General features: G+C 39.0%; 1 protein-coding gene across 2 annotated transcripts in view; it reads right to left on the bottom strand.

Moving 5' to 3' along the window:
* dnajc6 (DnaJ (Hsp40) homolog, subfamily C, member 6) overlaps window positions 1-27,858 on the bottom strand; it is a 112,163-nt gene that overhangs the window by 17,694 nt on the left and 66,611 nt on the right. The window contains exons 9-16 of one of the 2 annotated variants that reach the window (XM_041208383.1): window positions 23,658-23,775; window positions 21,483-21,562; window positions 17,442-17,632; window positions 16,117-16,215; window positions 15,005-15,427; window positions 9,891-10,067; window positions 4,537-4,656; window positions 2,894-3,028 (exon numbers count right to left, since the gene is read on the bottom strand). In XM_041208383.1, the coding sequence (XP_041064317.1) occupies window positions 2,894-3,028; window positions 4,537-4,656; window positions 9,891-10,067; window positions 15,005-15,427; window positions 16,117-16,215; window positions 17,442-17,632; window positions 21,483-21,562; window positions 23,658-23,775 (1,343 nt within the window). The remainder of the gene's footprint in view (window positions 1-2,893; window positions 3,029-4,536; window positions 4,657-9,890; window positions 10,068-15,004; window positions 15,428-16,116; window positions 16,216-17,441; window positions 17,633-21,482; window positions 21,563-23,657; window positions 23,776-27,858) is intronic. The other variant, XM_041208382.1, reaches the window with a different exon arrangement.

The raw sequence follows: 27,858 nt of genomic DNA, 5'->3' as shown, positions 1-27,858 counted from the left end.
ATGAAGGGTTTATTACATTAATGAAAATTTTTAAAACATTTCATAAACAAGTCCCTGCTCATGTGGCACTGTCACACGAGGGGACATGTATAAATGTTTTTCAACTTACTTTATTTTAAACTTTAAATCTGAAGTTAATCTTCCTGAGGCAGCTCCGTGCCTGAGGGAGATTTCTGCACTCTTTCGCGTGCATGCAGCTGCACTTGGTATTCAGTGCTTAAATTTACACTCATTTACACCAGCATAATTGCAAAAAATTCCCATGTGCTGCTCTATAGTCTGGGAGCGGAGCCATAATAATGATGTAAGATGTATTTGGGCACATGGGTACAGCATAAAGAGGAGTGAGGAAATTTGGGTAAGGGGCAAGTACATGTGCAAAACACTTCTGCCCTAGTTTCCTTGATCTTTTACACTGAGTGGTTGCTTCAGCCACAATTACATGCATCTCCAAGTACAAATACATGGGAAATTCCATCGGATGCTGTTTATCTATCAAACCATTTTTTGACCACTGGACAATTCTGTCAGTTATTTAACTTAGTATTGAAAATAAAAGTTTGTGAAATAAAGACAAAACATTAAAAACACTGACCAAAAAATGATTCAACTCATCTAAAAAGCAGTATCTTTGTTCTGGTAATACGCTTAACAATATTTTTCACCAGAGGCCTATGCCTATATGAGAACCCCCAATCTTGAATTTACTTAGGTTCCAGAACCATCACAATTACATGAGGATTCAAGCTAGCTGGCCACAGCTCCTGTTATACAGCACCAACAAATTCTACAAATATGTTGATCAACAAGATTGCACAATGGATCTTTGAGTAACCTGATTTTTTTGCATAAGCATTAAAACAAGATGAAGCATGAAGAATTGTGCCATTATTCAAGTTGAGGAAAGGTATAAATAAATATCTTGGATTTAAATATTTAAAATTTATTTTGAAAATGCCACATATTGATTGTCAATGTAATCTGCAAATTAGTTTAATCTTTTAATCCTAAATAGGTTTTGTCCTTTGCTATAAAACCCATTCTGTAAATGGAGAGATAGTAAAAAGTGGCTCCTCCATTCTTCATAGAGATATTTGTTTACATCAATTTGGTTAAGTGAGGAAAACAAACCTATTTATCATCAACTTGCAGTGGGCAGGGATAACAATATTGATTCTCCATTTCTAAGGAATCCAAAAAAGTTACCTTTACTGTTTCTAGGAACACCTTTAACAAATGTCTTTCCAAATTCAACAGTATAACCCCTGGCTGAACATAAAGAATACGAAGGAAAATTGGCTAATGTATATATAAAAAAAAATCTTGCTTTTAGTATGCATTTTGTCTCATCATCTTTCATCTTTGGTATCATGCCTGTATATATGCAAAATTCTTTTAACCAATTAGGTCATTAGTTCAAAGTTTTGCATTTTTAAAATAGCAACAAATCCTAACTAGGGAGCTAAAGGATCAATAAATCAGAAGGAAGGAAAGGATAAATACCATCTAACTCTGGATATTTATCTGTTTTCAACCCTTTCAATATGTCTATGGTTCCCATCTCATTTGTATTGAAGTCATGAATTTTGCCTTCGTTTTCTTATTAGAACTATGGCTCATGAGACTTCACTCAACAGGTTTTGTGTTATTATCTGTTATTGCAGATGGCTGCAACCCACTGATCTCCATTCATCTCTCTAATGATTTTCCTAGCCTCACAATACACAGCATCATAATTTAATCTTTATAGCAATTCCCGATTATTCCAAAGAGTCTTTCAAAGGCATCTTAAAGAGCACTTCACTTTCTTCCAGCAGTTCTTAGTGGATGAGTGAATACTGCTGTATTGTTTCAGTTCAAATTTGGCTTTGGCTGCAGAAACAAAACCAATTTCAAAAGGCTACATCATCTGCTTTGGAGTCCAGTCTATCAGTAATCATACACCCGGGTTTCAGATGAGCAATACTATTCTGATGGATATTCCCTTGGCACGATCACAATGCAGAGCCTGTCAAGCCCTCAAATCTGGCTGTTACAGGGCCAGCATCTAACCTAAAATAGATAAGGACTGACCTCAAACAGACAGTGACCTCAAATTTCCACACTGGCATTAACCGCTATTGGAAAACAAAGGACATAGTTATTCACAGTTATTCGACATAATAATTGCTGTGTTGGGCTTACCCACACACCAATAGCAAATGAACCTCTAGACTGTTCCTGAAGAGATCCATATGACCTTCAAAGCTCAAGGGGAGATGCATTCCAGTCCTCAATGAAAAGTCAGAATATCATTTTGCTATGCCATCAAATGCCATACCTGCCATCTAAGGGTCCTTCAGTATTCAGCATCATGCTGAGAAATATCTACCTATCTCTGGATAGACAGTGAACTGAGCATGCTCCAACAACCATTACAAATAGATCCTCATCAATGATTGGCATCACAACCTGCACCCCATTTCTATCTCATTTATTACCCCTTCAACTTCTTGGTATACTTGGAACCTTCAACCAGGGGAATCTAAGGTTTATAATATTTGTTTGTCCCTTATTTACAAACATAAAGCTTACAGACTACATTAAAAGGTGCACTATACCTCCCTTTGCCCCTCTATTTTTGGCTGTGACTTCAAATGTCTAGGCTCCACAATCAGAAATTCTCTCCTCAAGTTCCTCCACCTCCCTCTCCTCCTTTCTAATCCTGCTTAAAATTTCTTCTTTGGCTCAATGGTTTTTTTCCCCTGATGCTTCTGTAGAGGATCAAGGAACATTTTTCTATATTAAGGGCATTATATATGTCTAAGTTGTTGTTGCTTTTGCTGCTATTACAATGCCGCCTTCTTCATCATTCTCACAAGGAAATTAAGTTAGTATATTTAACAGAACTAACCAGTTAAATTGGCACCAAGAGAACCCAAGTCCGCAAATGGATCCAATGTCTGTGGCTTGCGCTGATGAGTAGGAGTGCCATGTAATGAGCTGGTAGGACTGGTATTTGCTGATCTGCTGACACCCCTGACCCCACCTGTTAGGAAAACGAAACAGGAAAGTGAAGTCACTTGTAGATCTTGTAAATCAGTGACATACCACCCCTCCAACCCATACTGGCCCAACCAATGCAATACATCAATTTCTGTCATAGACAGCAAGAAGACAATCTGTCCCCAGGTTTATGTCAAAGTCACGAGAGAAAACAGAATGCAAACTTGTATCATTTAAGCCTCTTTCCTTGAGGATAAAGGCCCTAGCCCCCCAACGTTCAGAATCTCCCTACATGGGGAATTAAGAACACCTTCACCACACACTTATCCTCCAACATGCAATCTTACTGCAAAGTAGCAATTTAATTGAAAATTTTGGGTGATTCCTTGTGCTCAAATGAATGGACTGGAACATTTCTACTTTTTAAGCACCCGATATTAACATGAAGTTCTCCTTGGATAGGTACAATGTGGGTTAGGTGGAGATTAAAGCTCTCCCTACTCTGCAGAATCTGACTTAAACTCCACCTTGTGAAAAAGCACTTTGATGCATGTTTCCATTTCTCAGATCAACCAATTATTGAGTGCGATTGTCGATGTATCATGTTTTGAATTATGGTCATTGTTGTGCTATAGGCAGCTGCCTAAAAGGGAGCCCCGTTCCGACACCCAAAGTCATTTGACCTTAAATTCCTGCAGAGTGTAGAGACTTTCAGGTTATTATGCAGGTACATCTTCAAACTGAAAAGAAGCCAGTGGAAACGTTATCAATTTCTCCACATTCTCCCATCCCCACCCCACCAAACATAAATGCATTTTGGAATCTGGTATTAATAAATAACCGTAAAAGCTATTGGATTATTGTAAAAACCAAACTGGTATACCAATTGCTTTTATAGAGAGAAACCTGCTATCCTTTCTTAGATTAGCCTGTGAGATTCCAATCCCACACCAGAATAGTTAACTCATAACTGCCCATGACTGCCGCTTGATGTCACTCAATTGCATTAAACTGCTGAGCACCTGGATCACAAACTATAGTGGTTCAAGCCATCAGCCCACCACCACCATAAATGCCACCCTGGTCAGTGCTGCCCAAATCCAGATGATTAATTTTTAAAACACCACCCCTTCTCCTGCTCTTTTCAACCTTAGTGGTATCCTGCTCTGTGGTTCCCTCACTGCTTTTTCAGTGTTTTTTTTAAATACCTCCCAAGTTCAAACTGCAATGACAGAGTTAAAGAAAAAAAGCAAACCAGTTAACATCATCTTTGATGCCTCAGGGAATGGGGCGAGGGGATAGATAGGAGAGGAAATGGAAAAAGAAAACACTTCCATTCAAATCCCTCACGGTCACACTAAATCTTTAATCTCACACCAACAATTTGAAACAGAGCAAAAGTAATGGAACTCCACAGAAAAAAGAATTGAAAATAATGTCAGGTGAGTCCAATTTGTTCTCAAGTTTTCCAAACTTTACCTGTGTGTTATAATGTAAGCTGACTGCTGAGAACAAATCAGTCAAATATACTTGTGAACATATTTTTTTTACCTGAGGGAGCCCAGGCTGCTGAACCTCCAGGTAGGTTTGAGGATCCCAAGCCCCATCCTGCCATTAGATCTGGTTGAACTGACACAGTTGGAGTACATGGTGGAGCAGGGGAAACTCTACCTAAGTAAAATAAAGTTAACATTTTACAGTGCATCACAATGTTTTCACAGAAGGTTGAAAAGAATTCTGAAGTACTAATGCAAAATACTTCTATAGGGGTCACTTAAAACTCTGTAAAAAGTGTTACAAATGTATGAACTACTGGGATCAGGCATGAAAGAGCACAAGTTATTTTGTCATCCATTTACTAACATTACTGAAAAGGTCAGGGCACGTGTAAAACATGTCTTCTTGCCTCATGTTCACACTTTATTTTTTTCCACTGAAGATTGCAAACCAAGGAAATTATGCTCCCAAATGTGTTTGGGTGTTGTTAGAAGTAATACTGGGTATCTATTATAGAGAAGGGTAAACCTAAAAACTCAGCTGAGCCATTAAAAAGCAAAATACACATGTAGGAAATGTGAAATAAAACAGCAATTGTTGGAAAATGCACAGCATGTTGGTCACTGTACGAAAGAGAAAAGCAAATTAACAGTTCAAGTGAGGCCTATGTCTGAATAGGATTAATGCTTCCCATACCAAGTCTCAACTTGTTAGTTTTTGTGCTCTTAATATTACTGTTGCCAAATTCAACACTTCTCCTCTTCAAAATCTAGGTACAGCACAAATCATATGTAAAGCTACAGTGCTGCACTGTCTATGGCCAGAGTCTTGTGCTCTGATGTGAGCTTGGAGGCAGGAAGGGTGTTTACTTAGTAGGTGGAATGGTGATGTACTGGAACCATGCTGCCCTCCCGCTTCCACCAGAATTAAGTTCTGGGCGGGATGGCCCATGGTCGACCTTTCCAGCCCACCAATTGAGGTCCTTTAGTGGCCAATTAATGACCACTTAAGGGCCCCATCCCTCCAACACTGGTATTAATCCAACAGCAGGCAGGATTGCATAACCCTAACCCTAACCCTAACCCTAACCCTAACCCTAACTGTGCAGCCAGCCACCTCCAGAGCCTGATCAAGGGAGTGGACATCAGGAAGAGGGCAGAGGGGGCACTGAGAGCCATCCCTCTGCACCCCTCTCCCTGCAACCCCCGCCCTGCGAAACTCCCCAAATTACTTACCTGTGGCCTGGGACAAGGTAAGTGAGAGATCAAGCTTGGGTAGCAGTAGCAAATCAAGGGGTAGATTCAAGGCAGGACAGTATAATAGTAATATGGGAAATGAAGGTCATAGAATAGCAGGAGAGGAGAGATAAAACCTAAGAATACACCAGTATTGAAGACTAGATGTTATGAAGATAACAAAAAGACAAAACTAAAGGCTCTATATCTGAATGCACATAGCTTTCATAACAAAGTAACTTAATTGATAGCACACATTGAAGTAAATAAATATGATCTGATAGCCTTTGGGGAGGCGTGGCTGCAGGATGACAAGAATTAGGTCCTGAATATTGAGGGGTATATGACATTCAAGAATAATAGGAAGCTAGGTAAAGGTGGAGGGGTAGCATGTTAATCAAGGATGATATTGGTGCAATAGTTAGAGATGACCTTGGTTCAGGAGATTAGGATGTAGAATCGGTTTAGGTTGAGATGAGGAATATTGTCATTGGTGGGAGTAGTCTACAGTGCCCCCTAACAGTAACCACAATGAAGGACTAAGTATACAAGAAGAAATATTGAGATAAAGGGATGGTAATAATCATGGGTGATTTTAATCTATATACAAACTGAAAAAAATCAGATTGGCAGTAGTAGCCTGAATGAGGAGCTCATAGAATGCTTTCAAGATAGTTTCTTAGAGCAGCATGTTCTGGAATCAACCAGACAGCAGGTTATATCAGACTTGGTATTGTGTAACATGACAAGATTAATTAATGACTTCAAAGTAAAGACACCCCTTGGTAGCAGCGACCACAATATGATTGAATTTTATATCTAGTTTGAAAGGGAGGAGTGGATCTAAGATTAGTATTTTAAACTTAAATAAGGGCAGCTATTTGGGCATGAAAGCTGAGCTAGCTAAAGTGAACAGGAATAATAGATCAGAAGATATATCAACAGAGAAGCAGCAGCAGGCATTTAAGAGGATATTTCAGAATACTCAGAATAAGTATTTTTATGATAAAGAAAAATTCTAAGGGGAGGGTCCACTGTGGTTAACTAAAGAAGTTAGGGAAAGCATCAAATTTAAGGAAAAAGCACAAAGATGAGTGGCAGGTTAGATAATTGGTCAGAATATAAAGAGTGGCAGAGAATGACTAAAAAGTTCATCAGGAGAAATAAATTAGAGTATGAGAGGAGGCTAGCTAGAAATATAAAAACAGATAGCAAGAGTTTCTAAAGGTATTTAAAAAGGAAATGAGTAAAATAAAGTGAGTGTTGGTCCTTTAGAGAGTGACAGCGGGGAGTTAGTAGTAGATAACAAGGAAATGGTGATTGAAACAAGTATTTTGCTTCTGTCTTCACTATAGGGGATACAAAAAATATTTCAGTAACACCTGTAAATCAGGAGGTGGAAGGGAGAAGGGGACTTGGTGAAATTACAATCACTAGGGAAGCGGTACTGAGAAAGCTGACCTAACTGCGGGCTGACAAGTCTCCGGGTCCTAATGGACTTCATCTTAGGGTCTTAAAAGAGGTGGCTAATGAGGTAATAGGCACATTGGTGTTAACTTTCCAAGATTCACTAGATTCTGGAAAGGTTCCATCAGACTGTAAAGTAGCAAATATAACCTCTCTATTCAAGAAGGCAGGGAGGCAGAAAACAGGAAACTATAGGCCAGTTAGCTTGCCATCTGTCATGGAGAAGGTGAATGGACTCGATCATTAAGTACGTTAAAACTGGGCACTTAGAGAACTCATGGTAATCAGGAAGAGACAGCATGGTTGTGTGAAAGGGAAATCACATTTAACAAAATTATTGGAGATCTTTGAAGAAGTAACATGTGCTGCTGATAAAGGGGAGCCTTTAGATGTGCTGTACTTGGATTTCCAGAAGGCATTTGATAAGGTGACACATCAAAAGGTTATTGCGGAAAAGAAGAGCCCATGGTGTAGGGGGTAACATATTAGCATAGATAGAAGATTGGCTGGCAGGCAGAAAGGAGAGTAGGCATAAATGAGTCTTTGCCTGATTATCAGGATGTGACAAGTGAAGTCCTGCATGGGTCTGTGCTGTGGTTCAACTTTTGACACTTTACATCAATGACTTAGATGAGGGGAGTGAAGACATGGTAGCTAAATTTGCAGATGACACAAAGACAGGTAGGAAAGTATGTTGTGAAGAGGACATAAGGAGGTTGTAGATAGATAAATAGGTTGAACGAATGGGCAAAAATATGGCAGATGGAGTATAATCTGGGAAAATGTGAAGCTGTTCACTTTGGCAGGGGGAATAAAAAAGCAGAGTATTATTTAAATGGAAAACAGCTACAGGATTCTGAAGTACAGAGGGACCTAGGTGTCCTAGTGCATGAATCACGAAAAGTTAGTATGCAGGCAAAGAAAATAATTAAGGTGGCTAATGGAATGCTATCCTTTATTAAGAGAGGGATTGAATATAAAAATAAGGGTGTTATGCTTCAGTTATACAGGACATTGGTGAGGCCACATCTCGAATACTATGTGCAGTTTTGGTCTCCTTATTTACCCAAGTAAGTGTGTTGGAGGCAGCTGAGAGGAGGTTTACTGGATTGATACCTGGAATGAGTGGATTGTCTTATGAGGAAAGATTGGACAGGCTGGGCTAATTTCCACTGGAGTTTAGAAGAGTTAAGGGTGATTTGATTGAAGTATATATGATCCTGCATGGTATTGACAAAGTGGGCACGGAAAGGATGTTTCTTCTAGTGGGCGAGTCCAGAACTAGGAGGGCACTGTTTTAAAATTAGGGGTCGCATTTAGGACGAAGATGAGGAGAAATTTTCTTTCTCTCAGAGGATTGTGTGACTTTGGAACTCTCTGCCTTAGAAGACAGTGGAAGCGGGGTCATTGAATATTTTTAAGGCGGAGGTAGACTGATTCCTTTGCCTAACGAGAAACTAAGGTTATCTGTGGTAGATAGTAACGTGGAATTCGAAACACAACAGATCAACCATGGTCTTATTGAATAGCGGAGCAGGCATGAGGGGCCGAATGACCTACTTCTGCTCCTTTTTCATATGACTCCAGTGCCTGTACATCCGGCAGCAGCCATGGCCTCCCCAGTGGTGCTGCTGAGCACAAGAGGTATGCAAGACTGATTTCAGGGGATGGCCCACCACTGGCCCCGCTACTGCCTGATTGGCATGTGGTTTAGCAGGTCTTCCTGAAAAGAGGCAGCGATGGTCTCTCACTGGCTCTCCAGTCGGCAGGCAAGATCCCCAATGCCTCAACAAGGTCCTGCCCTATATATGTCTGCACAACAATTGATGCCTAGTGGGAAAGCAAATTAGACCAAAATATTACACAAGATCATTCTCAATGCCTGCCCAAAAGGATTATCCAGGTAACTGCACCAATAATATTCTGTTACAAAAATAAAACTTCAAATTAGTTATTTATGGTTTCTGAACTCTGGTCAGATGGATAAAGTTATAGACAGACACTGAATCTAGACAAAACCAGAAACATTTTCACTTCTGCTATCCCATCCTTCCATGTGTATTGGAGCCCAAAGGTTCCACAAGGCTCAGCTTAGTAAATGTGTCCATCAGTGCAGAATGAATCCCAGATTCAAAGTGTAGTCTCTGCTTGCTTAGCTGTGGCAATGATAGGGCACCATAATTTTCCTTGGCATCCCCAAGCTTGGAAGAGAGAGAAAAATATGCCAGGGTTCCTGGTTTTGATTGCTATCCAGTAATTCCTCCTGGATGGAGGCTCCTAGACAAAGATGGAATTGGTTTCAGCTGCTCAGCTGAGGAGCCTGCCACCATTTACTATCAGTGCTCACATTGGTGTACAGTACTAGAGGGCAACAAATACCTGCGGAAGAGAGTCAGTTGGGTAGCTGGAGGGAGGATAATATTTTTTCATGAATCATAGAATCTACTTGCAAAAAGAAAGATAACCTTTTATAAGATCGATATCTTGATTCAATTTTATAACACTATTAATTTTATCAAAAGTTACATTACATATTGTAGGTAGACTGGTTGCATCATACCACATACAAGGCACAAGCAACACCCAGATAATTGCTATCAATAACTATCAAGCTACAAACACCTAAACATTACTGAAGCAGAAATAGTCACAATTACTTCAAAGTACAGGGAGGGTTTATGAAAAAGCTATACACCAAATTCTTACCCATGTTGAAAGGATCACCAGCAGTGCTTTGTGGAGTAGGAGATGGTGTCCTGGCGGTTTGCAGGAAGGGGTCAGCTTGTCCAACTGGGGAACTTGCACCACTCCGGTTGAGGAAAACACCAAGTAAATCCTGATTGTGTTGCTTGGCCTGCGAATCAAATGGATCAAAAGCTGTTCCTAAGATTAAAAAGATATCAAATGGTTAACAAAAGAACATAACTTTTCCGGAACCTAATTAATTTTTAAAAAACATTACATTGCATTATTTAACATTTAAGCCCCAGGCATTCACATGGCAATAATTTCTGAATCCACTTTCAGTATCAATTCACTAGGTTCTAACTCCAAATAAAAAAATAAAAACTGCAAACTCTTCAATAGTACAATCATTAATTGCATTGAGCATAAACAAATTCTTATCCTTTGACTGCTAGGATATTCCTTGTTCCCAGAGCTAATCAATTTTGTAAGCTTTCAGTTCAAACGGCAATGTTGAAAAATCAGACTTGCTGTAAGAAAGTTACTCAATTGTCAAGAATTGCTTTGTTATGGTTGCATGAAACCAAAGCTTTATACAAATCATTTAAATAATTTTAATGCTGTTTGCTCTGTCCCTTTATTGTTCTTACTTTCTTTTCTTTAATTTTACCTTTCTTAAATTATTATTAAATTCTTATATTCTGCCTAATTTAATGTTGGAACTCACTGACATCTTCTATTCTTGTTCCATTATCTAATTTGTGGTAGAAGTAACTTTCAAAAGACTGCCATTAAAAATTGATTCTAAATGCCACTTTCCCAACCAATCATATGGCAAAGGTTTGAAGATTAACATGGCTGTGAGATCAACTAGATGAAACCGATATCTTTATCATGTGCTAACAGGAAGGATCTACTGACCAATGAATCTGCTCACAGTAGCTTCCAAAAGATCATCAAATAGCAGGGTCCATCTGCACCAAGCCAAGTTTGTAAGCTTGCATCCTTTACATGCACCTTAAAAGTATGAGTTGCAGGTCTATGAGCTTCTGATAACATTAACTCCAACCATATTATGGGTGAAGGTAAGTCTAATGCACTTCTGAAATTTTCAACAGCCAGTTTCGTAAACTGGTTAATTTATTCAGGAATTTAACTGCTGGATAATAGTGTAACTTTTGATAAAAATGAACAATGTATTGAAACTGTAGGCAGACTGATTGTACTAATGTAAACAGGTGGCATTACTCACCAATTCAAGATCTGTTTAGTTTGAATGAATAACAGTTTCCTTTATCCTTTTTGAACTGTCCAATACTGGAAGAGTTATTCATTCCCAAATGTGGAAAAAAAAAATCACAGGCTTGATAAATTTTCTGGCCACAAACTTCCCTAAATGTGTGTGGTAGGGTCCAAAATCCAAAATGTGCACCAATGATCTGCTCATGTGCAACAGGCCATCCACAACCAGGGAAAAGAATCCTGCCTGCTGCATCCAGTGCCACCAGGCTGGTATGTAAGTCTTCCACTGATGCTGCTACACCTTTAGGAGTGCAAGAAATAATCTCATGAGGTGGGTCCTCATGTCTCTGAAGGTATAATGTGCTGTCTACTTTATTGCCTCCTGAGCACGAGGATGAAATAAGGATAGATATCACTAATCAGGTGAAATAAACTAACAAGTTTCTTCTTCATAAAGTGAAGAAATGTGAAAGAAAAAAGTTGTCAAGCAAGCTAGTAGCACAATGAAATGAGGTAAACTGCAGCATTGGCATCAACCCAACAAGGTAGAAAATTGCCCAGGTATGTCCTGTCCACAGAAAAAAAACTGACAAGTCCAATCCAGCCAATTACCATACCATCAGCCTACTCTCGACCATCAGCAAGTGATGATTAGGTTGTCGACAGTGCTACTAAATGGCACCTATTCAGTAATAGCCTGCTCACTGATGCCCACTTTGGGTTCCACTAGAGCCACTCAGCTCCTGACCTCCTTACAGCCTTGGTCCAAATATGGACAGAAGAGCGGGACTTCAGGAATGAGGATGAGAGTGACTGCCCTTAACATCAACCGAGTGCGGCATCAAGGAGTCCTAGCAAAATTAAAGTTTATGGGAAACGGGATAAGCTCTCCACTGGGGTTAGAGTCATACCCAGCACACAGGAAGGTGGTCATCTCAGCTCCAGGACATCCCTGCAGGAGTTCCTCAGAGTAGTGTCCTAGAACCAACCATCTTCAGCTACTTCATCATGACCTTCCCTCCATCACAAGCTTAAATGTGGAAATATTCGCTGATAATTGCACAACGTTCAATATCATTCGCAAGTCCTCAGATACTGAAGTAGTCCATGTCACACAAGTGCCAGGCAATAACCATCTCCAACAAGACAGAATCTAACCATTCAAGGCATTATCATCACTGAATCCCCCACTATCTACATCCCTGGGATTACCATTGACCAGAAACTTAACAAGACTAGCCATATACTGTGGCTGCAAGATCAGGTCAGAGACTGGGAACTCAGTGGTGAGTAACAAACCTCCCAACTCCAAAGATAGGTCCACCATCTAAGAAGCAGAAGTCAGAAATGTGATGGAATATTCTCCACTTGCCTGGATGAGTGTGGCTCCAACAACACTCGGGAAGCTCATCACCATCCAGGACAAAGCAGCCTACTTGATTGGCACCCCATTCACCAATTTAAACATTTACTCCCTCCACCACCAGCACACAGTGCGGCAGTTTTCCACATATACAAGATGCATTGTAGCAATTCACCAAGGCTCCTTCAACAGCACCTTCTGAACCCATGACCTCTTCCACTTAGAAGGTAAAGGGCAGCAGATGCATGGGAACACCACTACCTGCAAGTTCCCCTCCAAACCACATATCATCCTGCCTTGGAACGCTGTTCCTTCGCTGCCCTGGGATCAAAATCCTGGAATGCTTTCCTAACAGCACAGTGGGTGTACCTGCACCACATGAAATCCAGCAATTCAAGAAGACAGTTCACCACCACCTTCTCAAGGGCAATTAGGGATGGGCAATAAATGCTAGCCTTGCCAGTGACATTAAACCCATGAAAGAATAAAATAAAAGCTATCAAGTAACATAACACTGTGTACCTAAGTACACTGGAGTGGAACAAGTTTTCATTTGCTAAACTAAACAGAATTTTGCACATCCTAGAAAAACACAATATTCTACACAAAGTACAGACAATGTCTAATATAAAAATTATTTTATCAGGATCCATTTTGATAAGGTTCAACTGAATATTTTAGTATTAGCTTATTAAAGTATCGAGTTACAAATGTAGGAATGACTTACAGATTCAATTAAAAGAGTCTTTGAAACCATTACACAGATGGCTACCAGAACAAGCTCCTTATAGGTGATTCTATCATACAAGAAGGATCTAATCCCTGACCAGAACTTTAAACATTTTTTCACAATAATGTTCATAGAAGACACAAGTTACATACCAGAAAAAGGGAAACCAAGGGTTTAATAATGGGCTGACAAACTTAAAGTAATTAATATCAGCAGAGAAAAAGGATTAAAGAAACTTAAGGGACAAAAAAACCATCAAATCCTCAGCACCTTATGGCCTACATCCCAGGGTTCTAAAAGAGCTAGATGCAGAGACAGTGGATGCACCGGTTATGACTTTCTAAACACTTCCTAGATTATAGAATGGCCCCAGCAGATTGGCAGTTAGCAAAGGTAATGGCACCATTCAAGAAAGCAGTAAGAGAGAAAACAGAACAGAGCAAGTTAGCCAGAAAGTCATTGGGAAAATGTTGCAATCTATTATTAAGGAAATCTTAACAATGCACGTAAAAAAACATAATATGATCAGACAAAGTCAGCATAGCTTTATGAAAGGGAAATTGTGTTTAACAATTGTAGTTTTTTTGAGATGTAACTAGGAGGGTACCAGTGAATGTGGTGTTCTTGGATTTCCAAAAGGCACTCAGTAAGGTGCCACACAAAAGGTAAAGAGGCAAGATATGCAATGGAGTTGGGGAAAATATATTAGCATGTATGGAGCACTGCTTAAAAGACAGGGAGCAGAGAGTAAGGATAAACATGCATTTTCAAGTTGGTAGGTTGTCACTAGTGGAGTGCTGCAAGGAATAATGCTGGGGCCTCAGCTGTTAACAATTTCTATTAACAACTTCGACAAAGAGACTGAAAGTAAAGTATCTAAGTTTTCTGACAATACAAAGCTAGATTTTTGTTTCAGTTTTATATTGTCTCTTACCTTTTTAGTGGGTCCCTCCTAACCATTTTATCCAGCCCCCTCATAATTTTATACACCTCAATTAAATCTCTCCTCAGTCTCCTCTGTTCCAAAGAAATCAATCCCAGTCTATCTAATCTTTTCCCATAGCTAAAATTCTCCATTCCTGGCAAAATCCACACAAACTTCCTATGTACCCCTCTTATGCGACCATATCCTTCCTGTAAAGCAATGACCAAAACTGCATGCAGTACTCTAGCTAAGGTCTAAGTAGTCTTTCATACAATTTTAGCATAACCTCCCTGTTCTTATATTCTATGCCTCAGGTAATAAAAGAAAGTATCCTGTATGCCTCATTACATGTCTTATCCACCTGTCCTGCTACCTTCAAGGATCTGTGGACATACACTCTAAAGATCCCTGTTTTCCGCCACGCTTATATCCTGCCATTAATTGTGCATTTCCTTACATGGCCTCACACTTCCCCAGATTGAATTCTGTTTGCACATTTTTCTACCCACCTGACCAGTCCATTGATATTTTTCTGTAGTCTACAGCAGTCTTCCTCACCATCAACTACCTGGCCAAATGTTGTATCTCACTGTGCTACTCAAAGATTCTCATGATGCCTGGGCTAACATTATTCTCTCACCAACAAAGTCTAAAATAGATTAACTTGACATTCATCTCTTTGCTGTTTGTGGGTCTTGCAATGAATGTTTACCTAGGTAACTAAATAATTCATTTTAAACCAGTATAGCATTTTGCCAAGTTATAAAAATGAACTTCTTTCTAATCTGTCTGAAATTAACTCAAGACTAAAATTGCTCAGTTAACACAAGGCTCATTTTCAAAATTCGCAATGCTCAACTGTATAGCTACAATACCTTCACTCATCTTTGGTGATGATGATAGAGAAGGAGAGCCTGCAGACTTGCGAGGGGTGGAATGTGCTGAACCTGGAGCACCACTACTCCCATGTGTTGATGGGATGGAAGAGGTGCTACCAAACAAGTCATTGAGTAAGTCAGAGTTAGTTGGCAGAGGTTTGGCTGGAGCAGTACTAGGAAAGGTCTGGCTTGTGGCACCTCCATTGAAGTCAAGAAGATCCACACTTTCAGGTGCTGAGGATCGAGAAAGCACCTGCTTATTGCCACTTTTTGGTGTCCCATGCTGTTTATCCATGCTAGCAGTACTGTGCTGGCTTGACAAGGACAGAAGTTCATCATCTGACGGCTCACTATCCTCATTCACAAGAGCTGTTCGATCTTCCGATGATGGATTAGCACCATTCTTATCACCTTTTGTTTCTAGAAAAATATTTTGAGAAATGGTTACATTTTAAATAAAGACCTCAACTTGCTAAAAAGGAATTGGCATTTGAATTAACAAAAAATGAAGTGGGGAAAGAAATAAAACTCTTCCCCAATAAAAGGTGGATAAAATTTTGCATGAGTTAAAAAGCAACAGGCAAAATGATGATACTTTGTAGCTACCAGTCAGGTCTGTGATCTTTTTAAACTTACTTTTGCATCAAATTGTCATAATACTGAAGCTGGTGTGAAAACCAAATGGTATGAGATTACTGCCTAGAAGTGGTCTCACACCCCTTTATTTTAAAATGATCCGCAGTCAGGTCTTTGACTCAAAGCCCACATTATATTTATTTTACATCATACAAAGCTGCTTTGAAGACATACAAAAATGGGGATAACTTTAACTTTTAATGATGTAACACACTCTGCTCGATTTTTCCCCCCACTGAAGTCAATGGAAGTGTAAACCAGGGAGGGGTGAAATCTGCTATTGTCCATTTTACACCATTACAACAAGAAAAATTAAGATAATCCCTAATGCAACTGGTTCATTAATTCCTAAAACTATTTGTAGTCCTCTTCCAAAGTTAATTCACACTTTTAGAACACAGAAATTTGTTTTTAGGATACATGATGAAAGGTAACCCAAAGTGTCATATAACTATGCAGCAGTGTTTAGATACCTTGCCAGGCCAGGGATGGAAAAAACGTACTTTGTCCTGTGCTCTTTAAGTTATCTGATGAGGTTTCCACTTCGGCCACAGTGTCTATAGCAGCTTTACCTGCAGCAAGAAAAGTCACGTTACTGGAGAATCAATGTTTCAATACTACACTTTTCACTCCAATTCTCAGCAAAGAGGAACTTTCTAGCCTTACCCAAGTAACAAAGGAGCACCCTACCCACAGGTGATTTAACATATGATTTCCATGATCTGGACTAGATCTGAAAAAACTGCAGCTCCATTTAAGTATCTACAGGCAATTTATTTTTCATGACACCAAAATTTAATAGATTGCTGATATTTCTTACTGCACTTCTACTTTCTTGAAAACATTAGCCCAAGGACAGGTGTGTACATCAAGAATTTGGGTGTAGAGGTGACAATGCATCTGAATTCTCAATATGCACTTCAACATGCAAAGCTCTGCATGGAGAGTGCTAAATCATAAAATTTACACCACCTACAAAAGGGAGAAATGTTGGGGTTTTTTTTGAAGCTTGTTCTTTCATGTAGGTGTCACAATTTTTTTTTTAAAGTCAGTTATTCCCCAGTGAAGTGTTTTGACTATTTGTTGGGCAAATCCAAAAAATGGATCTCCCCTTGCTTCAATACACGTCGAATATTAAAAAAATAAGAGAATTGTACAACAGGTGACTGCTGGGTATTGGATATTCCACTAAGACCAGATCTTAGCCTTCAGATAATTTACCCACTGATTATGAATTCAGTTTCTACAAAGCTTTAAAAATAAAACTGAAACTTTTCATCATAAAAAGTCACCTATCATTTCAAACCAATGATGTTTACTCACCAGTTTTGAAATTCCAACCTAAAAAAATGCAGTTAAAAATGTGGTTATCAGACTTAATATTTTTGGGCTGGAGGAAGAAACATGCCCTTCCTTTTTTCCATATAATTCCTTTCTCTTTCAAATCTCCACGAATAAGCACCCAGCATAATTGAATGGACAGTCAAACAGCCTTCGCCTATACCACTGAGGATCACCAAACAGCAGTGAGGCTGGATGGTAACAGTGGTGTAGTAGATTGCAGGTGCAAACACACTTCCCACCATTACATGCTGCTAAACACTGCAGGCAGCTGGAAAGAACTGTCCACGTCTCAGTTACATTCCAGCTGCACAAGATCAACATTAGGTCCAAGATTTTTAAAAGTTATCATTCTAAAAGCAATTGCCTGCATTAACTCCAGGGGAATGAGTAAAAGCTGATCCACATGTTAAATGCTATAGCTAATGCTAATTCACAATAACAAAAATACCAATACCTGCTGCTAATGTTTCTTGATGTTCTCGGTGGCTTGAGAAGAGGGTGTTGGGAGTAAGATCTTTGGTGTTCAAATGTTCCCAGGGAGGAGTCAGGTCAAATCGTTTATCAGACGATTCAACTTCTACTTCCAGTATCACGTGAAACAATGGAGGATATTTCTCTGGAGAATCACAGGCATCCAATTCAGGTCTAAGGGTGAGAAACATGGTGGTGTTAAGTGACTTAGATGTTTCTTACCAACTTTTTCTTAAATTATTTTAATTTTTCTCAAATCTGGCATTTCTTCCAAGATGGACAAGTATTCACAAATTCAAAAGTCCTTTTTTAAATTATTTATTCTTTCCAGGGGCGTAGACATTGCTGGCATGGCCAGCATTTATTGCCAATGCCTAATTTCCCTTGAGAAAGTAGTGGTGAGCCATCTTCTTGAACCGCTGCAGTCCACGTGGTGTATATACACCCACAGTGCTGTTAGGAAGGGAATTCCAGGATTTTGACCCAGCAACAATGCAATATATTTCCAAGTCAGGATGGTGAGTGGTTTGCAGGGGAATTTGCAGATGGTGGTTTTCCCATGCACCTGCCGCCCTCGTCTTTCTTGGTGGTAGAGGTCATGGATTTGGAAGGTTAAGATCATTATTTCTCCAACAGCCATTTCAGCTGTTTAATTAGGCCCCTTTGAACAACTTGTTAACAAGCAGAAGTACTTGTATTTGTATCCTTTTACATACAAAAAATCTTAGTGGTGCTTATTTGAGTAATGGTGCAAGACACATCACCTAATATTTCACAGTGGTATTTTGGATTGATACAGAATGCTGAACTGTAGCTGCTCTAGATAAACAAGGTATTAACTTAAGTAACTTATAATGCAGTGATGGTCCACATGGAGGTTTGCCATCTCTCAGACATTTGGAAGGTTGACTCATCCATAGTGTAGACCCTTGTTGGGTCTATTTGCACATTCTTCAAACTGTACTTAGTCCAGGAACACAAGATCTCCCTTGGTTCTTCAAAAATTCATCTCCTTTAGTACTGCTCACAATGGGTTGGATGTTACTCTTTCATAAGGACAGGAGTGTTATACCATGCAATGCACAACATATTATGCTGTTCCTTCAAAGTCACAATATTAAATTGTTAAGTAAACTAACCCTTGGGTCACTCAGAGTTTGTCACCTGGTCAAAGAATTTTGCGAATTGGTTTATACTTAGGTTCCACCTCAGAAGTTTATACAATGTAAGATTCAAATCTTGTATAAATAATCGAAGATCATTGTACTGAATAAATAAACATGGAAATAGAGTCAAAGTTCAACCAATTAACTGTATAATCTGTCTATTGGCATAGAAACCTGGCTTTGTGCTGTGAAACACAAGCACTTACTTTGCTCCAAGATTAAATTACTTTAGTGAGCATGCTTTTACCACCCATCCCTGACAAATGGGTTGAAAATAAATTATGAAAAAGATTTTTTACTACCTTATATCTCTGAAGCTTAAATCTATTATAGCTCTATTATTGCTCCCCCATGTGCATCTACAGCCAAAATTGACAATTAGATCTTCTTACGCAGGTACTTTCACTTAGTGATGGTTTGTCTTGCTTCCCTTTCTCTGTTGATCTCCAAGTTGTCAGGTAGTAATGATGGGAAAATTTGATCAGGTACTCTGGTTGCTGCCTCTTTAATGGACACTCCTCATTCCTCACTTGCTTCCATGTTCCAATAATTCTGCATTAGCAGCATGCGGTTTGTAACAAATATGACCTTGGATACTCATGTTCTTATTGCATACATTCATTTATGGTATAATTTCTAAGAGATATTTTGTCACAGATTTCAGCGTTCTTTTACCAAAACGTTGACACTCTTCTTCTCATTTTACAGCTCACCACCTCAATTACCAATGCTTTTTTTTTCTTTATTTGTAGATTGAAATATAGGAATCATATGTGAAAATGCAGTATAATTATAGGTCAGCACATCTTTAGGTACACAACAGCCGAATCTTCCCAGTTCCCCCACAGAAGGAGCTTGAGGTGGGGCCAGGAACAAATTTGGAAAGTTGCAGGTCATGTGTGTTAATATGTCTATCCTATGAGTGCCCCCAACCCTTGATGACTTTTGCACATATAAATAGACACTTATTGACAATGCTGGTGGAGTGTACAGTTATGCACTATGCACTTGCTATGCCACCCTTTATGAATAAATCTAAAGCTAAGACCGACTTCTGGTCTCCTCCTTCACTTGCTAAGTATAAGAACTTTACATGGTTGGCTCTCCAACATGCTTCTACCTCCATGTGCTCTCACCAAAGGCGGGCTTGTAAGCGGCAGTGACAGGTAGTCCATCAGCGTCAATTAAAGGGCAAATGTGATAAAAATCAAGAGAAAAAAAACAAACTTACCTTAATTGGGAGTTTCTGGAACTATAGTTCCCAGTGGGCCTCAAGGTGTCAGCGCATGTGTCAGCCGAGAAAGGGTCATACATGCACAGTTTTCCATGTTTGCACCAAAGCTGTGTTTGGTGGTGCCATCACACTTGAGGTAGCGGAAATGACTGAAAATGATTCACTATATATGGAGGCTGCTGGGATGGAAGGGGAGGACAAGGGGAACTCCACTGTGGTCCTGGACGTGGAATGGGCGAGAGCAGAAATGTAGCAAATGTGGTTGAGGGTCTTGTCAATCACGATGGGTTGAGGAAAAAGACGGCATCTCAGAATTACTGATGTGGAATGTTGCACCATCAGAACAAATGCAACAGAGATGGAGGAACTTGGAGGATAGAATGGAGTCCTTACAAGTTATAGGTTGTGAAGAAAAGTAGCTGAGAGAGTCAGTGAGCTCATAATGAATATTAGTTGATAATCTGTCGCCAGATATTGAAACAGAAGTCAAGGAGGGGAAGGGAATGGTCGGAGATGGACTGGGCACAGGTGAGAGAAGGGTAGAAAGTGGAAGCAGAGTTAATTCTGGGCAAGACAGTTGGTGGGTCATCTGACCAAACATCAGTGAAGGACCCCAACAAGTCTCATACCTTGGAAAATAGCTGGAACACTGAGGAGAATCTTGGGTGGAATCTTTTGGCACAGTTCTTTCAGTTAGTAACTCGGAATTCAAATGTGTTTTTTAAATTCAAATGGTCTCCTTTGAGATTATAACAGTATCAAATATTTATATAAAAATTAATTGTCTGGGGCAACTCTATTACTTCTGCTTTGCATCACAAGATATCTAGAAAATAGGGATAGGAATGGGTATTTGTTACAAAAATAAAAATTGGTATCTATGCTCACAATATTCCAGACAGACAGTTTCTTCCATAAATGGAAAATTAGAAGTTGGCGAGCACAGAAGTATAACACTCTGGCCAAGTTATCCGCATCTCCATCTGCAATATTTACACGTATTACCCAATATTTGGCAAGAAGTTACTTATGAAATAGCACAGAAATTTTACAATTCTTTCATGAGAGGAAGGGAATATTAATTACTGGAAAGTTACAGACAGTAATGTAACCAATAACATTTCTACTCAAAATGGAAAATATTGGAAAGGAACGTCAGCAAGCATTTTAAAAGAATAAATTTCAGAAATTTTGTTGGAACTATTCTCTATATTGCAATATTGCATTATTGAAGGGTTTCTTCCCAAAGAGATACTTAACTTTCTCTTTTCAGATGTTAATTGAGCTGCTGCATATTTCCATATTTTCCAATTCACATTGAGGTTTTGCTTGACCTTTAACTGTAACACTTTAATCACATTTATCTATTGTAAATGATGAAAAATTATCTGCAATTCTGAACTGACCAACTCTATAAGAGAGAAATTGACTAATTTAATTCTGCAAAACAAGAATTTCAAACACAAATTCCAAAATACACAGATTGCAGAAGTATTAAAAGTATTAAAATTTCATGAAAGTCAATAAATATTGCCTTTGGGACACAAAATTGTTTCTGTGGAAACAAAAGGTCTATAAGTGTATTTTCATTGAATAAAATCACATTAAGCAAGTTATTACTCACTTTGTAAACTTTAATACAGAAGTTCCAGGAGCAATGAATCCAGTATGGACTTGGATCTGGAATATTTGTGTGTTTGTTAACTAAAGTGGATAGAGAAAAAAAAATCTCAAATTCTAATAAGAAGGAGGCAAAGCTCATGCTAAAGTATGTACAGAACAAGAATTCCATTTCGCAAAATTACAATGAATACAGTTTATTGCACTGAATATGATGAGTGCCAATCATTTTCAACCAAGTTGCCATTTTCACAGACTGGCTACGTTTTGATACTATGTAGGTTGCTCTGTCAGATTGGAGATCTTGAAGCCGCAGGATTTTACTAAAATGATTTCCTTCTGTCTACGGTCAGTAACTTGCAAGTTTATGAGGCTTAAACAACAGGTTGTGCGAACAGTTTTAATAAGTAAATAAAAGAAAGAGTGCAAAAGGCCTTCATGGACAAATAAGCTGTCAGCAAAAAGATCCAGGGATAGGGAGGGTGACTGGAAACCAAAACATAGCATAAGTACACTATATTTGGAAGAGACATTGCATTGAGGTGACTAACTTTCCTAAGGACTGAACAAAGTGGATCCAAATGGATTATTCACTGGGGTGAAGAGTTCAAATAACAAAAGGACCATTAATTTTTAAAAACAAGGAACGTGGAGAACACCTTCGCCCACAGTTACAGAATACATTTCTAGAGAAGGCTGTTGAAACAGAGTATAAATCGGTTCAAATGGTTACCAGAAGGATTTGCTGGAGAAGAGATTGAGACATAGAATGAGCTACCAGATAAATAGGAGAGCTTGTTTTGCCTCATCATCTTGTTTGTTTTTTATTTTTTTCTATCTTTGTCCCCAGTAACCTTTCACTGCTACCTTCCTGTTCATTTCCCCTGTTGTTAATCTAATCTTCATTCACTTGTGACTAAGGGACACTTTTTTGAGTGCATCTGTGCTTTACTGGTTTAGCCATCCATGACCAAATCTGGTCAGACTACATCAAGCCCAATTGGGCCTCACCTTCCTCTGCCAAAATCACCTACTCTGGAATGATCCTGGAGAATGAAGATAACTCTCAGCTTCTCTTCACCGCTATCTATTGTCTTCCAACCTCCCCTCCAACAAGTGTGAGGATCTCATGGATTTTGTGATCATTTAGATGGAGACTATTTGTTCAGTGTCAGCTATGACACAGTTGCTAGCGCTCTTGACTCTGAATCAATGTTCCGGATTCAGGTTTCACTCCAGGTCATGGGCACAGAAATCAAGGCCAAAACTTAAATGCAGTACTAAGGGAGTGCTGCACTGAAGGAGGTGCTGTCCTTTGTATGAGACTTCAAATCAAGGCCCCATCTAAAACATGCAAAACATCCAGTGGCAGTATTTTGAAGAAAAACAGGGGAGTTATCCCTGATGTCCTGACCAATATTTATCCCTCAATCAAAAAAAACAAATTATCAGCTTGCTGTTTGAGAGCTTTCCTGTGCACAAATTGGCTGCCATGTTTCCGACATTACAACAAAGACTACACTTTGAAAGCTCTTTATTGGCTGTAAAGTGCTTTAGAGACATCTGGTCATTGTGAAAAGTGCTTTATAAATGCAGGATTTTCTTCCTTCCTTCATTGTTCAGCTACTACTTCTTAACCCTCTACCCATGGCCCAAGCCAAACCTCCTCCTATCCCCTCCAACAACCTCCTGTTTGATCTACCTACTCCTGAGCCCACACCTTTCTAGTTTTTCACCCATCTATTCCCCTGCCCCTTGCAAATACATCTTGCCCAGAAGATCTATGTCCTGTTTCTTTGACCCCATTACCACCAAATTGCTAACAACCCAGCTTCTCTTTTGATCTGCATGTTAGCTGATAATTCAAATTATTCTTTTTACTTAGGCACTGTCCCATACTAATAGAGGTTGTGGAATACCAATGGGGAAGTCCAAATGATTTTCAATGCTTCGAAACTTGGGGATGAAGAAAGCATGAGCTTCTCCATCATTCCAGTGATGGCAAAGTCTCTTGTGCATGTCAGAGCAACTCTATTTAACTTGAGAGGCTTCAACTTCAGAAGCTGGAAAATACGCATAATTTTGTGCTTTCCTATGTTTTGGTGTGGAGTTTATATAATTCATATAATACTATTCATTGGATGGGATTGAGTTAGTATTTGATGCGATATGGACCAACCTTTGCTTGAAGTCTTCCACCAATTGTCGATCGCATATGAAAGGCAGCAACAATGACATCACCATGGGCACTAACACCCAAAGAAGAAAATACTTTTCCCTCCTGGATTCGGTGTTCTCTTTGGGATTTAAGAAATTTAAAAATATGATAAAAGCCTTCTATTAAATAGAGTTTAAGAAAAATAATAAGACTTAATTGGATGGAGGAAAACAGACTTCTAGAGAACAATATGTGATTTATACATTTAAGGTATCACTAATATGAGTGGCAGTATCAGAAAGAGTTGGATAGTAATTTTCAAAAGATTTTAAATATTGGGGGGTATAATACATGACCAGGCATTTATTCAATCTCCTAATAAAAATCCCAAAATCATCTATACATAATTATCAATTAGAGCATGCCCATTATGTCAATGCTGTAGGTCACTCAAAACAAAAAAAAAATCACAATAACTGTAATTTTGCAAGTGTTTGGCCCCTTCAAAACTTGAACAAAAGTTAATTCATATTCATTTCACTGTCTCTGAACATAGCTCAAAAAATTAGTCAAATACTTCAGTTGTATTTAACACCAGTTATATCACAAAATATAGGGTATAATATACTACTAAAGTTAAATGTGTGAAAATGCGTAAGAATCAAACCTAAGGTTTCATCTCCATTCTACTTTAAAACATTTCCCATCAACATAGCTGTCAAGTCCAGGAATAAATGTTGTGCCTTTGTACAGTGAAGCAAATCAGTATGCCGACAGGTTCGCTGCTGCTTTATTCTTACTTCATTTTATTTCTTTACTCAAAATACAACTATTTGCTTATTGTACAACAAACCAGCACTTGGATACTGATGTGCTACAATGAGCCACAATTAGAACTTCGACACATGTTGTGGTTGGGTCCATAAATTGCATCTTTTACCATCTAATTCCCTCCTCATCAGTACAGTGCCAGAGGCCATCAGAGTTAGGAACTGCTCTCAGAGCGGAAGGTGGTTAATATAGCCTATTTTTAAAGAGGAGGTTAAGGCAGAAACAGGTAACTCTAGTCCCATTAGTTTGACATCAGGAGATAGGGAAGATACTCAAGGAATCATTAGGGATGGAGCAGGTGTCCACGTGCACAGCAAATGCTGGGGACAACCAACAAAGACTCCAGAAAAGAAGGTTGTGACTTGCCAATCTAAGACATTTTTGGAGAATAAGTTTAACAGAGGAGGATAATTCAGTCGACATTGTCCACCAGTTCTTGATCTTGTATTGCTTAAGTGTAGACTTCTCTACAAGACGAATCTGTGGAATTAGTGGCAACCTGCTGCAATGGATTGCGATTTGGCTGGGTGCCAGTCAGCAGAAAATAGTTGTAAATCGGTTCAAATCTGTTTGCAGACCGATTATTGTTAGGACTTTTGATGTTTACGATTTTAATCAATGAACTTCATGTAAATGTTCAGGGAATGATCTGCTAGTTTGTGGACTATGCCCAAAAACATGAGAGTTAGAAGGCTAACAGTTGTTTGATTATTACAAACTGGTCTGAATGAGGGGATGGGGGATTGAGCCTGTGTTTGGGAAATTATACTTAACTTAGAAGGGTGTGCACAGGCATATCAAATGCTAAATATACATACATCCTAGAAGGAAAAAAATTAAAAACCAGTGGTGAAAGGAAGTGCGTGCTGATCTTCATCGAGATTGATAATGGTTCAGAGAGAAATTTGAACTTCCTTTGACATGTAAAGATTTCATGTTTTAAACAAACTTTTATTGTACCAATGACTAAAGCCAAGACACTATGAATTAAACATGAACAACTTTTCATAGGCAACACATACATTAAACAACCAAAGTTACCCCTTTCTATGTTTACTGTTAATTGAAAACCCCAATTTTATTACATTAATTGGTTTCTTAGGCAGACATTCACTTCTGTAACCAATCCAGTGTTTCACAACTCAAGGGTTTTACTTCAGTTCTTTTCCTTTCCTAATCCTATCTTCTACTGAGAGAGTTTTCCCCGAGTATGCTAACTGAAGCTTCAGTTAGGTGAACCTTCCAGCTGTGTTTTAACACCACACAAAGTAGGTTTTCAAACAGTGTGCAAGTTCCCACCAGCATTCTGCATGGTGAATGATGGACTCAGCATTTTCTCTACATAAGGTGCAGATCTATTCACGCCAACATCTGTCTTCTTGCTCTCCCCCCTCCCAGTCAGCTCCAGATCACTCAAGAACAAAAACTACAACTGCCCTTCTGTTTATGATATCTCTGGGTTTATAGAGAAGCCAGAATCTTGATCTCAAAATGGCTTTCTCTACCCTCCTCTCCATAAGGCAATGGGAAACATACATGCCCTGTAGCCAAGTAGAAATGGCAATCAGCTATCTGTAATTACCACTGCTTTCCACCTTAGAAACAAAGGGAAAGGTTCCATCACAACTGTTTACAACTTGACACCAATAACATCTTTGAATTTTAGGAAACTTAAGGTCTTCTCAAAGTAGACTTAGAAACAGCTGTCATTGTCCCCAGGTAACATTTTCCACTTCACTTTCAATAACACAATGTGGCTCTCCTTTTAGCCTAAGAATTAAACATCTATGCTTACTGTCAGACAGATATCAGCATAGGTCACATGACTCCTTTCATTTAACCTACATTTTAAAGATACAATCCCAAAGCATGAAGATCTTATAAACCAAAAAATATAGACCTAAAATATAATCATCTAAGCCTCACACTTGGAACAAGGAAGATGAGTGTATTAGCACATCAGTCTCTAAAGGCTAATGCCCAGTCCTTTGAAGCTATAGTCAAAGTAAAATGATTCTTGGGTGTATCCACAGAACAATTCAATTATTTTAAGAAAGCATACTTTTCATTTTTGTATGTCTTGGCTAGGCCTGTTAGTATTGTATATAAGCCTCTGTTAGTATACTGTATCCAATTGTGGTCTTATTTATATTAAGGATTTTGAAAGCAAATAGAGGGTTTTGAAAGCATATAGAAAAGGAATGCCACAGGATTAATCCTCAGTTTAAAACACCTTAGTAATCCATTTAGGCTCAATGAGCTGAATCTGTATATTTTAGAAAAGCAGAGATTATAGGATGATATGAAATATTGAAGAGAATGGATTGTTTTTATGCCGACCAATTATTTAAACTGAATTGGTTGAGGACCAGGGGCTACAGCCATAAATTACCCAAGGGCAGAACCAGCTCAGATGTTGGGCAGTTCTTTTTGTGTCTCCCAGAGAACAGTGGATGAGTGGAATAGGTTGTCAGTTCATGAGGTGAACGTTAATTTGCTGTCTTGCTCCAAGCAATGAATCTGCTTCTGACTGGGTTGGAAATCACCCCACATAGGAAGTAGGTATCTTGTTACATAAATCAGAGCTAATTAGATCTCCTGGGCTAGTTTCAATCATCTAAGACTTTGGCAAGAATTTTCAATTTTTTCACCTAGTTAGCTTGTTTTTAATCCTCCCAGGGGAATGCACAGCTCCAGGTGGGATGGGGTACATATCTTTTGTGATAAATAAAGAATCACAAGTGTGTGGGCTGGATGGTACTAAATCTTTACCTGTCTTTCATTTTCATATATTCATAAAACTACCAACTCTCTGATAGCTTGTCCAATTCATTGCCTAAAATGAATGCGTCAGCATGCTATTAGCCATGGAGAGCATAATACAGGCAAGCTTGATTCTGCCCTCATCTAAAGCCTACAATAGAGTGGTTCAACAGCGATGTCCTGCTGAGATCAACTAATTCAGCTCACAACTGGGAACAAAGTTTAGGCTTTTATTATCTGTATGGCACACATTTCCACTGGCCAATGCATTGGTCACTAAGCCATTGGAAGTACTACCATTTGTTGTTTCATTGCTGTATTGTCAAACATCTCTGCCAACACATGGGGGTCCCTAGATTGTAACCGACCAAAATAGAGAAGGCTCATCTGGGAAGGTATACAACAGAGAGACATTGTCAGGAATATAGAGGCAGAGTCGAGGCATCAGAGAGAGCGCACAAATCTCCAAACAGCCCACTTACCCAACGCTTCAAGTACCTCATGTGGTAGAGTCTGTAGATCAGCATTGGACTTATCAGCCACCTCAGAAATCATCAGACCAGAGAGGAAACAAGTCATCATTAATTCCAAGGGGCTGCCTAAGAGAAGAGAGCTGTATTGTGTGTAG

This window comes from Carcharodon carcharias, chromosome 16, assembly GCF_017639515.1.
Source record: "Carcharodon carcharias isolate sCarCar2 chromosome 16, sCarCar2.pri, whole genome shotgun sequence".
Classification (NCBI taxonomy): Eukaryota; Metazoa; Chordata; class Chondrichthyes; order Lamniformes; family Lamnidae; genus Carcharodon; species Carcharodon carcharias.
Note: the sequence above shows the minus strand (reverse complement) of the source record. Positions and strands in the feature narration are given on the sequence as shown.